The sequence below is a fragment of the Sorex fumeus genome, unplaced genomic scaffold (assembly GCF_029834395.1).
Source record: "Sorex fumeus unplaced genomic scaffold, SorFum_2.1 ptg000043l, whole genome shotgun sequence".
Classification (NCBI taxonomy): Eukaryota; Metazoa; Chordata; class Mammalia; order Eulipotyphla; family Soricidae; genus Sorex; species Sorex fumeus.
This window is the reverse complement of record NW_026606100.1, coordinates 528,585-541,509: the sequence shown is the minus strand read 5'-3', so window position 1 is coordinate 541,509 and position 12,925 is coordinate 528,585. Positions and strand designations below refer to the sequence as shown.

At 35.4% G+C, this 12,925-nt stretch overlaps 1 protein-coding gene across 7 annotated transcripts in view; it reads left to right on the top strand.

Moving 5' to 3' along the window:
* NRG3 (neuregulin 3) overlaps window positions 1-3,882 on the top strand; it is a 1,132,961-nt gene extending 1,129,079 nt beyond the window's left edge. For 4 of the 7 annotated variants that reach the window (XM_056120548.1, XM_056120547.1, XM_056120546.1 and 1 more), the window contains exon 9: window positions 3,033-3,882. In XM_056120548.1, coding sequence (XP_055976523.1) covers window positions 3,033-3,540 — 508 coding nt within the window. In that variant the 3' untranslated portion in view covers window positions 3,541-3,882. Of the gene's footprint in view, window positions 1-2,719; window positions 2,792-3,032 lie in introns of all 7 variants that reach the window. The other 3 variants (XM_056120544.1, XM_056120543.1, XM_056120542.1) reach the window with 1 other exon arrangement.
* The last annotated feature ends 9,043 nt before the right edge of the window (window positions 3,883-12,925 follow it).

Sequence of the window (12,925 nt, the reverse complement as noted above, 5' to 3'; positions counted from 1 at the left end):
AGAAGTGTGGTTTGGAACAGTAGTACAATTGGTGGGGCACTTTCTTTGTACACAGCTAGTGTAGGTTCAGTCACAGACACCCTATTTGTCTTCTGAGCCCTTCCAGATTTGTTTCCTGAGCATAAAGCAATAATTAAATCTTGAGAACCACTGAGTGAGCCCCAAAACAACAAAAAAGTTGTTTCTGAGAATGAACAAGACAAAATTGAATTAAAATACCTGGTAAGGATTGGGACCAGAGTATGTAGATACTTGCCTTGCATAGAGCCAACCGGGGTTTTATCTCCAGTAGCTCATATGGTCTTTCCATCCCTGCTAGGAGAGCTAGGAGTGATCCCTGAGACAGATGCAAACCCTGAGCAATACTACACATGACTCCTAAACAAACAAAATGCCCAGGAATATGGTGAAAATAGTGAAAATAGACATTTCTTTGAAAAAAATCTTGTGAGAAGAAGGAGAGAATCTAGCAAAACTGTCTCTATTTCTATTGACACTATTGTCACTATAATTCCTTGTCACCCAAGTGGAAGAGTTCTTGGGGTCTGTGCCAGGTTTAGGCTTGATTAAACCATATATCTATCTGATTCTTTAGAAACTCATACTCCCATCGCATGTCAGGCACTGTATATCTTTTACCTCGAAGGAGATGCACTATTGACTATGTGATAGTGGTTTCATTTTGGTTCAATCATCATTGGGTTTGGTATATTCTCTCCAGATGGCTGACCAATAAAATGTTTTCAGTGTGTGGTATGAACCCAAAGTTGATAAATGGTGATTCTAAGTCTAAGTCACTATGTGCTCTGCAAATGAATATCAAGGAGCAATCTCATTCTCAGCTCTTTAAAACAGCTATTTTCTACTCCTGGGAGACAGACTGTCTCTCTGGACAGGAAATAAGAATGGTAATAGAATTTCACAGCTAAAGGCCCTCTTCAAATCTGGCCCTACCCTGGAGGTGAAGTGCATGAATTTACAAGGATCATCAGACACCTGCTCTTTGTTTATTAAGGGTATGTGGGTCTCTTCTGGAAGATTCATTCTGGTATATGTTCCTTCTCTCCTTTGGCTGTAACGTCAGCCCATTTAGAACCCAGCATTTACAACATTGAAGCCTGAAGAAGGGAACTTTATTTCTGATTGGTAGATCACAGTAGCTCAAAAAGCATTGAATTGGGTTGTATTGGATGTTTGGAGCTAATATATTTGTATGCTAGAACAAAGATGGAACCTTAAGTGATGATTCTTCCTTCTATCTTTAATGTGGAAGGGGTCTAAATTATGCTAAATAAAAATAAATAAATAAATAAAAATTTTAAAATATGCTAAGTACCTTTATCACTTAGCTAACCACTTTACATCACTTGAAGTATTTGATACAACTTTATAGAGAAACACACTAAAAGTAGTGGTTTCAGTAGTATAGATTCAATACTAGTCTTTCTGACTAAATAGGCAACTAAATTAGGAGGAATATGAACACAATCACATTTATGGATGCTGATTTATAAATTGAATCTGTAATTGTTTGGCTCCAGAGGGAAAAGTGAATTCTTGCAACTTAGTTCATTCATTTTAAGGTCTTCCTCACTGAGCCTTGAATTGTCCTAGGGAAAAACACCCCCTTCACCTAATACTTGTACTATTTACAACTAATATAAATAAATTGTTGTATTCAACTTTTAAACGACCTTTGGCTCATTTATATTAAAGGGAGCGCCTCTGTAAATTCTTTGATGAGTATTCAGAGTGCAGAAAATCCAAACTGGTATGCTATAATCAATGAATAACAGATTCTGTATCAACTTTTTGAAGTAGTCCTCACTCTTCAAATGATACAGAACTTTAAATATCTTTTAATTATAAATAGTATCTAGAACTTTAGCTCTCCTTTAAAATTTTCGAAGAACAATATTTAGCCTCTACTCCAATATCACTGCTGGGACCCTTGCAGCAACTCTAAAAAGGAATAATTATTTATTATGCAAGATTTCATTGCAGTTATTCTTAACATGTATAAGTTTTATTTCATTTGCATTATAATGTAAGACAAGAGGGATTCATTATATTACACAAAGGGTAGATACATTTAGTTGTTTTAAATTTTAATATTTTATTTAACATTTAAATTAAAGATAAATAACTTGACAATAAAAAGTTCCCAAGCCACGTTTCTACAAATCTACAATATATCTGCCCCATTTTGTTGTCACTGCAGGAATGCTGGAAAATTTATTTTCTGAGAATAGGAAATAATGGGGCTAACTGGGTTCTGGCATATTCAAATGATTTGAAATGGTGCATTAATATTCTTAATAAGCCTTGTCAAGCACAAACAGACTACCTTACATGGCTCCAGAAGTCATGTAAGGAAAATTACTAGACTGGCAGTAGGCCTATGAAACCTACTTTGTGGTAATTTCTGTGTCTCCTATCTCCATCCTTAGGCTCAAAATCTGAGAAGGAGGCAATTCATACATAATAGAGCACCAATAAATTTGAATTTTATTCCCTTAAAGCCAGTGTGAAGCAGAAAAAAAATGGTAGACTCCTGATTGCCTCTAACTAGGGTGACCACAAAAAGTCTATCTGATAGAACCAAGGCTGAGAGGGTGGTCACTTTGATGGAGTGGAGTAATGCCATTATGGGTTTCCTGTTTGTCACTATGGAAAGGCCACACTTACCTGCTCAATCCCCATTTACTTTGTATTCTAGGATAGAGGTCAGGAAGACTATATCTCACCTGCCTATACAGCTGTGGTGTGTTGAAAGATCCCTGGACTTAAAGTAAGAAGACCTGGGTTTGAGTCTCAGTCTGTCACTTATTTTCTGTGTGACCTTGGGCAAGTCACTTCACCTATCTGAGCTTCAGTTAACTTATCTGTTTAAATGGGAACATATCCGTCTCATGGGGTTGCTGTGAGAATTCAGTGAGATGGTGCATGTGAGAAGTGCTTTGTGGACTGAATATTGATCGGAAGAAGCACAGCAGAAAACGGACTGTGTGAACACTCTCTTTCTTTTTCAGGTATGCATCCAATGGTTTAAAATCCCAACAAAATGCATCAATAAATATGCAACTGCCTTCAAGAGAGACAAACTCTTATTATAATAGCTTGGATCAAAAGGACCTGGTGAGATATTCATCCACAAGGGCCAGTTCTGTGCCCATCATCCCTTCAGTGGGTCTAGAGGAAACCTGCATGCAAATGCCAGGGATTTCTGAAGTCAAAAGCATCAAATGGTGCAAAAACTCCTACTCTGCTGATATTGTCAATGTGAGTATTCCAGTCAGCGATTGTCTTATAGCAGAACAACAGGAAGTGAAAATATTGCTAGAAACTGTCCAGGAGCAGATCCGAATTCTGACTGATGCCAGACGGTCAGAAGACTACGAACTGGCCAGCGTAGAAACCGAGGACAGTGCGAGTGAAAACACAGCCTTTCTCCCCCTGAGTCCCACGGCCAAATCAGAACGAGAGGCACAATTTGTCTTAAGAAATGAAATACAAAGAGACTCCGCATTGACCAAGTGACTTGAAATGTAGGAATCTGTGCATTTTATGCTTTGCTCAACAGGAAAGAGAGGAAATTAAATACAAATTATTTATATGCATTAATTTAAGAGCATCTACTTAGAAGAAACCAAATAGTCTATCGCCCTCATATCATAGTGTTTTTTAACAAAATATTTTTTTAAAGGGAAAGAAATGTTTCCGGAGGGATAAAGCTTACGACTAAAGCTTTTGGGTAGAGTTCTGAATACAATTTCAATTAATTCCAACACGGTCCTTTTTGGCTCTTCAAAGATGTGGGTAATTCAGACCCGCAGACCCACAGCACGCATCCTTATTTTGAAAAGAAAAGTTATAAAGAAACACTGCTGTTACCCAGTTTCTAAGAGACAAGCTGTAATCTGAGGGTGAACGTGCCAGTGAGCAGACAGCTCTGGTCGTTTGGCTTGTCAATCCCAACTCCTAAATTTCTATTCACTCAACAGCCTCATTAGAAGGTTGTGTCATGTCAACAAATGTAGTGTTTTCTCTTTAGTTTTTAAAGGATGGCACAAAGACTCTGCGAAGAAGAGAAGGATAGGAGCTAGAGGAAGTAATGGGTAATCTTAGCTACTTTATTGTGCCATCTTCCTCTGAAATTTGAAGGCACAGAATCCAGAGGGAGGTTTGAAATTACTATCGAAAAAAGACAAGAAATCACAATGTTGTGTCATTAGAATCTTGCTAATAGAAATGTTTTCTTTGAGATTGTTTAGGGGCTCTGAAAGAGCATTCCTCAGTGGGTGTGTGACTGTCGTGTGCCTGTGCAAGTGTGGGTGTGTGAGTGTGTGTGTGTGTGTGTGTGTGTGTGTGTGTATGTATGGGCTTGCTCACTAGAGCACTGCTATTGCTGTATGCATATTTGTTTCTTATGAGTATGTGTGTGCATGTGTGTGTGTATTTAGCTTGCTAAAATTTGTTCTAAAACATCAGGGAATCTAATATTCAGAAAAAAATTTCCCTCTTAGATCTGTTCACTTTAAATTTTTGCGTTAAGTGTAAAGTTCAGTTAGTAAGTTCTAAAATCAAATCACTTGCATGGTGGGGTTCTATGAAACTCTTGACAAAGTCTAGACCATTTTCTGATGTGAATATTTTTAAGAGGAACAACTATTGGCCCATTAATGATATTAGTATTACATGGCAAGTTGAGGATGTGTGTTTATTTCGACTCATGCAAACTTAAATTAATTTTACGAGGCAGTTCTCAAATTGACAGTTACCATTTGCTTTCTCTTCATCCTCATTATTCTTTCTTTCATAGCAAGTCTACCAAGTGTGGACCAAAACATTGGCTTCTGAGGTTAATATGAAAATCATAAATTGTTGAAATCACAAAGCCCAGACCATTCAGTTCACAGGAAGCCCCTAAAAGAACAATAAATTGTGTTGTATGTTCATTTGGAATAAAGCAATATTTTTACCACTGCTAAGGTGAACTGAAACTACTCCTGAATATTTGTCTGCTTTATTTACCCTTATTTTCATGGGACATTCAAGAAATTAGTGTACACATAGCCAGTCTTTTTCCAATTATTGGTGGTGTTGAGTTGTTATGTTTACACTGTTTTAAATAAAAAGGCACAGTATTTGAAAGTATCAAAAGATTTCTTTTACTGCAGTTTGACAAAAACTTGGTTAAAATTTTCTCTTGGAAAAGTCATATTTTTACTGAGAGGGAATATAATTGTTTCTGATTCAACATTTCCTATTTGAGTTAAATTGTTTCTATTGAAAAATCATTGAAAATCACATTGAAAATCACTCTTTAAGACCATTTATATTAATAGACATAATACCATATAGGGAGAAAAAGAACACTGAGTTTTATCATCACTGTTCAGTGGAAGTATGGGATCTCAAGGGATAAAAACAGTTTGGTAGATACTCATTTTATATTAAACAAAACATTTCTGGTATTAATTAGTTGTTTTATAATAGTTCTGTTATTTTTAATATTGTTAGAATCTTAAAGGTCATTTTAATTTTAATTGTCTAGGTTATTTTAATTTACAGGTATATGAAAGTCACATAAATTACATATCTGTTGTTATTGTATGATAATTTATCACAGTTATTGAACATTAACTGGAAAAATGACAATTTTGTTCAAGTAATTCTCTTTTTTGGACTATTTATTTAACATGTTATTCATTGTTTTATCTAAAAGATTCATTCAGAATTTACCTAACTAGAAAGTTATATATTCTGTGATTCATTACTGTTTGATTTTCACATTATTTACTCTAAACAATCAAAGACTGTCAATCTAATTTAAGTCTTGTTCCAATTATTTATTTTTTAAAGTAGGGTCATAAATACATAAATACCACTGTATCCTGAAGAGCATGAACGTTGGATAAATCCGAAGGAGGTCAGATACTGAGTTTAGAGATTTTGATATTTTCTAGTTGATAGTCAAGAAAAAAATCTTTTATTGATCATTGTATCCTCTGTGAAAAAAGTTCAAGCTCAAATGAACATATTTGGACATCAGTTTACAAAACTTGATAGCAGAACTTTCCAAGTTGACTTAACATACAAATCCCTAGAGCCATCTATATCTCATCCCCCAAGCTGATTTGTCTGTAGAAAAGAGCTTATTCCTACAAAACAACTTTGATTTTGCTCCATATCACTTGTCTTTATTATTTGAACATTTGGATATGTATAATTAAGTTACATATCCATATATGAGTTATATAACAGTATATATTTTATAAGGTATATTTTTTCATAAAGCACATGTTATTCTAATTTGTCACTGACTGCTATGAAACCGTTTTAAAAACATTCTATTTTAATTTAACTCTTGAGAAATGATACAATGATGGAGTGTTGGCATTCAGATTTTCTTCCTGATTTTCCTATGCACATTAAGTGCTCTGTTTTGTGCTCTAATCTACCTTTCTCTGTGCTAAGGACTAAGTATTTGTAAATTTATCACATCTTCAATGAATTACATTGACTCCTAGTAGCAATAGCAAGCTTTTCTGGAAGAGGAGCAATGCTATTTTTAGGATCTAATAGTGTCATCTTAATAACATGTCGGATCTACCAAAATGAAAACAGAAGGACCAAGCTGACTTGGCCGAGAAAATGCCCACATGCATTGGGAGAAAAAGAAAGCTTCAAATCTTAGTGGCACTTCTGGTGACCCTGGCTAAGGCTGTCCATACCCAAGTATTCATCAGAATACGTTGGATGTATTCAACAGTCATTCACACCTGTCCCACAGTTTGGTGCTATCTGAAACCATGACTCCCTCAGTGGGAGGTTTGGTGTTCCTTTTGATACCAGCCCCAGAAACCAGAAATTGCTCCCTGAGACAAGTGCTGTGAAACAATTCCCAAAAGAGGATCTAGTAAACCTAGCAACACAGTAGGAGGGATGGGATTTTTATTTGATCTTTTGGTATCCAGAAATATTTTATATATAAAGAAAACTTTTTTATTCTTCAATTGTATATATTCAGTAGAGTGTATTCAACAACAGCACATCTATGCTGTTTTGTACTTCAGTCTTTAGAAATTCAGTCTTCATCCAGCAAAGACCAGCATAATGTTTCTGGGCTACTCTCAGTTTTAAATGCATCTCAATGTGTCATGGGAAATGAGGCCTTTAAACAAGCTTTATCTCTTCCTCGTGTAGTCTTTCTTCCCTTTAAAGAAATAAAGAGGGCAAAGGAAGAAATTCATTTCTTAAGAGTCACATGATTCTCTTCTAATAACCTTATTTCTTACTGTGACTTGACATATACACATATACATATATAAACACGTGTATACATAAAATATATGTATATATTAAATTTGGGTTTTTGATTATTTGCACAGTTTTATTTTTGCTTAATTTAATAAATAGTAATGTGATTGCCTCATGGAATGTCAATGAATGAAATAATTTAGAGATCAACAATCTTGGCAATGTACAGATAACCCAGACATTTTTGGTTCTTTGTCTTTAATAAATAAACAGAAATATGATCATGCTGGAAAATTCACAAAAATCTGGAATAAAATCTCTGCTAAACTCTCTATTAGAAGTGAAGACTAAGCTATGGGTGTATTATAATGGTCTATAACATACTTTTTTACAAATTAAAACATAATTTTTCCCAAAGGTGCCTAAACAGGTGTCTTTGTCTTCTAGTTCACTCTGAGCTCTAGTGAGTAGTCAAAATAAAGGTAATGAGATAATTACAGGGCAGAGATTACAGGTTGATGTTCATACCTAGAAGGATGTAAAGATCATAACAGAGGTGGCCAGATGCAATCTTGATAAAATATAAAGCAGGCTCCTAGTACTTTGCTGACGCATTTTCATAAATACCTGTATTGATTGCATGTGTATTATTGCCTGTGACAGAGTTAATTGTGCGGTAGCAGTCTCTTATTGTTGGAAATGAATTAGAAAATATTTATATTGAAAGTCGTCTTTGTGAAAGTTTCTATTTTATCTATATGTAATGATAGCTCCATCTCTCAAATAAGAATTATCTAGTTCATCTTTAATTTCCCTTCCATGCTGAGTACCTCACCACACATCCATTCTAACTAAAACCTTACCTGTTCATTTGTCATGCAGTCTTTTTCAACACAATCCTCTGAAAATTCAGACTATAAGTCTATGTCAATAAGAAAAAAATTGTTGGTATGTAAATATTAATCTGTTATTCAGGCTTATATTGCAATATGGTCCTTTTAATTTCCACGGGAAAATAGGATCATGTTTATAGTTATCTAAAAAGTTTCATAGGTGAGGTAATATAGAGGAAGGGATTATTGTAATGTGCCTAATTTTAAAGCATAGGCATCAAAATTTTCTCCCATGCCTTATTTTTAAAAGGGGCATTTAAGACAGGTGAACCTTGGGGTTATCACTGGCATAGTTTAAGATTCTTCACAGCTAAATGAAGAAGTAAGATCATATCTTTCAGGGAGGCAGTCAGCAAACTGGCTGCACAAGACATAACTGAAACTCTTCATTTATTTTTATCACAAACTCCTTAACAGAAAATCTCTTATCAGTAGTGTATACATTTTCTGGAGATGCTTTCATACTATAGCTGGGAGTAATACTGTTTTGGTAGGGCACAATAAACCAAATATTGCAGAGCTTACTTACGTATTTAATTTTAGTTGTAATTGCTTTTTAAACAAATCAATATTTATTTGCTCTTGCAATAGCATCCTGACTAGCGCAAAGTGTTTCATATATAATTTATCTTCATCAAAATCCCAAAGTTTGAATTCCTTAGCTTTAAACAGAACAACGCAGAATGTTCACACATGTGAATCAAACACAGAAGATTTCTAAGTTGTATTGTATTTTTAGGCTACATATTCTGTGTAGTTCTTTACAAAATGCAAATAGAAAAAGAATCCATGTTTTAAAATTTGTTTTGGATACAGTTAGAGTTCTAATGAGCCACTCATATATGGCCTTGCTATACTTTACATTCATATTTTCTTTTCTGATATCAATTTAAATTTAAGGGCTTAATCACAGACATGCATACACAGCACAATTGGTGTGTTATAAGTCAGTGCTGTATATCATCTCCCTAGATTTTCTCTGCAATTCATCCAAGTGTGTCCAAAATTCTTAGGAAAAGAAATTGCATTCTGATATGTCCCTAAGAAAATGCATACAAGAAACTGTAGTGATTATCTTTTATGGCCTTTATTTACATCTGCATTTGAATTCTACCTTTATCGCTGCAAGTTTGGAAAACAAATGCACTCCAGTTTAAACTGAAACAAGACAGAACCCCTTAAAATCACTATACATTAACCAGTGACTACTGTGTATACTTTAAAATAAGAATAATGAAATGCCTTGGATCTCTCATTTTTTTTCAAAGTATGTAGTTGTACACATTAAATTTAAATAAGTAATATCTCCTTGTTCTTAATAACTCCTGTTTTATTATGCCATTTAATCATATTTTAAACAAAGAATGTAAATCACCCATAGGAGAATACATGCAAAATGATTTTTGGTTTATCATATTTTTGGTTATCACTTAAATTTTTTTTAACAGAAACAAATTATTGTGCCTATGGTAATTATTTTGCATTTCCTCTGTCTTCTTCCAAATGTCTGCTACTGTGTGATATGAAAGCTATTGGATGTAATATACTAGAGATGTATGTTCTTTTATACTCCAGTAAAATGTAGTTTCATTTGTCTATACTTTATTTCAAGGAAAATACTTCATGCTGCTTATTTAAAAGTAGTACATTAACTTAAGCATAATTTAAAGGTAACATTTCCTTTGTTATGTAAACGTTTATCTGTCAAGAGAAACCGTGGCCACTATTTCCCCGAGGTATCATTTCAATAACTTTTGATGAAGTTGAAATCTCATACTCCCGTATGTTGAGTTCTTAATGTAGATTCTTCTTATCACACTTTTCTTTTGTTAAGCAGGGAATTTTCAGCTTAAATGAGAGATCAGTATGATATCTTGAGTTGTGTTAATGGAAGAATAAATTGGGAATATTACAAGTAAAAGTTGTTATAAACTCCATGACTTTACTCAATATTTTGTAATCTATAGACACATTCCATTTCTTTTAATTTTCTTGGATGTTTGGCATATTTCACAACGTTATCATTGCTTTTTATAATAGTAATTTTCATATTGTAAGAGAGAAAACTTAATCCTCCATTTATGCAAAAGAAACAATAAAACAAGCTATTCATACTTTCAGTAGTGAATTATAAAATTAGTAACAATATATTAAATAATGTAAAGGAATAGCAGCCAAATGAAATTTTTCATAATTATTTTCTCTAACACTTTATAATAAGATTTATTTCTATATTTCTTCTTTATAATTTTTATTGGACATTAATAATGCCTATTTAGTTTATATATAAACTAAACATACTAAATTAAACACTTTTTCTATTTCTTCCCACTTCACAAAAAGCTCAAGGTTTACATCTGTTCTAAAGTTCAGAAAATACATATGTACTTGTGACAAAATATTATCTCTTCACTCATCTAGATGAAAACATTTTTATGTTATTCCACGGAGATTTAATTGAAATTATTATGTTATATTATTGTCACTTAAAGTTACTACAAAGTACACACTTTTTCTATGAAGACATCTCTAATTTGCTAAGAATGCTTTTCTATGAATGTTAGAGTTATGTATGTAAAGTTTCTCCTATTGCTTTTTTTAATTTTTAACGTTATGTTTAAATTTTTTCTTTATTCCATTGTATACAGAAACCACAAACTGTGGACAAAATTCTAGAGTTGAAATTGATTAGATAACAAAGTTCCAATATTAAAATCAATAATTATATAAAAATCAAATACTTAGTCTAAAATTTATAATATATGATCATGGAGTTGTTAAGTACAAGTTTAAGAACTTATTAAGATGTTTGTTTCTAGTTGAGCCTCCTGTGTTATTCTTTTCATTTATCGAGGTTAGTTGGCTTCTCTGGTACTTTCCCAGCTAATTTGGTGTACTCCTCCTGGAATTTCAGAATTGTGGAATTAGGTGGTATTGCAGAGCCAAATATGTAGCATAGTGGTCCAGAGAGTCCAGGATTAATGGCCTGGACCAAAGAGTTGACATGGTAGTCGCTAAGAGAGGTGGTATGGCTACCAAGGCTACAAGAAATACTGGAGTGTGAAGGAAGACTGTCCAGTTTGACTCCAAAAGCACTAGAGTTCTCAGCCTGGGCATGGGGTTCCTGAAAATATTTTTAGTTTGGCAGCTCTACAGAGAGTATTAGTGAAGCTGTATTTTTAAGCCCTTGGCTTGCGTGCAGCTATGGGTTGTAGTTATGGCTGCCGGGGTTTCTGCAGGGCAGGAAACATTGCCCTGGAGTTTTCAGCCACAAGTTACAATGTTTCAATGAATTTAAGTTCTTAGGCTTGAATCTCCTGGGAGATATAGTCACAAATTCCTATAGCAGGGCCAGTGGGGGAGTCAACATGGACATGGCTCTGGGAGGTGGGTGTGGCTGCTGGGGCTTCCAGAAGTACAAGTGATGAGGTGAAGCTGCCCACCCTGACTTCAAGAACCACCAGACTGGTCTTGGGGTTCCTGAAAAAAATTGCATTTGGGTCTCCGTGAAGTGGTGGATTTGAGCCCTTGGTGTGGCTGCAGCAGTGTGGGGCTTCAGCAGGGTAGGTACTTGGCTGGTATGCCTTCAAAGGATGCCTCAGTTTCCAGCCCCAGGAGCTGGTGTTTCCATGAATTTTAGCTGCTTGGCATTCATCTCCTGAGAAATTTAGTCTGGGATCCATAGAGGAGGTCTGGTAGGTGATTCAACATAGCAGCAGCTGTGGAAGGTGGGCATAGCTGACAGAGCTTTCAGAAATATAGTCAGGTGGGAAATAGATAACCACCCCAACTACAAGAAACACCAGCATTGTCAACATGGAACCTGAAATTATTCTCAATTGCGTGGTGCAGAGAATATTCATGAAGCCGTGGAGTTCAGTACATGGTATGGCTGCAGCTATGGGGTTGTGGGTATAACGTCTGGGGCTGCATCAGAGAGGGTACACAGCCTGTCAACCTCCTAAGGTTGCCCTTGAGTTTTCAGTCACTGGGGATGGTGTTTCCATGGATTTTAGCTGCTTGGTATGTGTCTCCTAGGATATGTAGTCTGGAATCCAGAGTAGGGAAAGTGGTTGAGTCAACATAACTGTGGTTGTGGGAGGTGGGCATGGCATACAGGAGTTCTGAAAGTATGGTGGGGTGGAGTGAGTCTGTCCACTGTAACTCTGAGAAACCTCAGTATGGGCACTAGGATACTTGGCTTTATTCACTGTTTGGCATCTCTGCAGAGAATATCCATGAAACCATGGAGTTTAGCCATGTGGCTGTGGTGACTAGCTTTGGCTTCTTGGGCTTCTGGAATGCATGTACTTGGCCTACCTACCTCCCGAGGGTAACCCAAAGTTTTCAGCTGCAGGAATGAGAATACCCATGAATTTTAGTTGAATTGATGAATTGTGTGCATCTACTGGGAGATTTATTCAGGAATCTCTAGAACAGAGCATATGAGTGAGTCTTCAGGTGGGGGCTGCTGGGAATTCCTGAAATACATGGAGGTGTGCAAAGGCTTTGACTTAGCTCACACTGACTCCTAGAAAGATCAGATTTCCCAGCCTGAGTATTGTGGTACCTGATAGGAATCTCACTTTGGCTTCCTTACAGTGAATGTTCATGTAGTAGTTGAATTGAACCTTTAGAATGGATACAGGAGTGGGATGTGGGTTTAGATCTCTGGCCGGCTACTTGTCCCACTTGCTTCCTGAGGGGTCCCAGAGTTTTCAGCCACAGGAACTTATGTTTAAATGAATTTTAGCTGTTTGGCATGTATC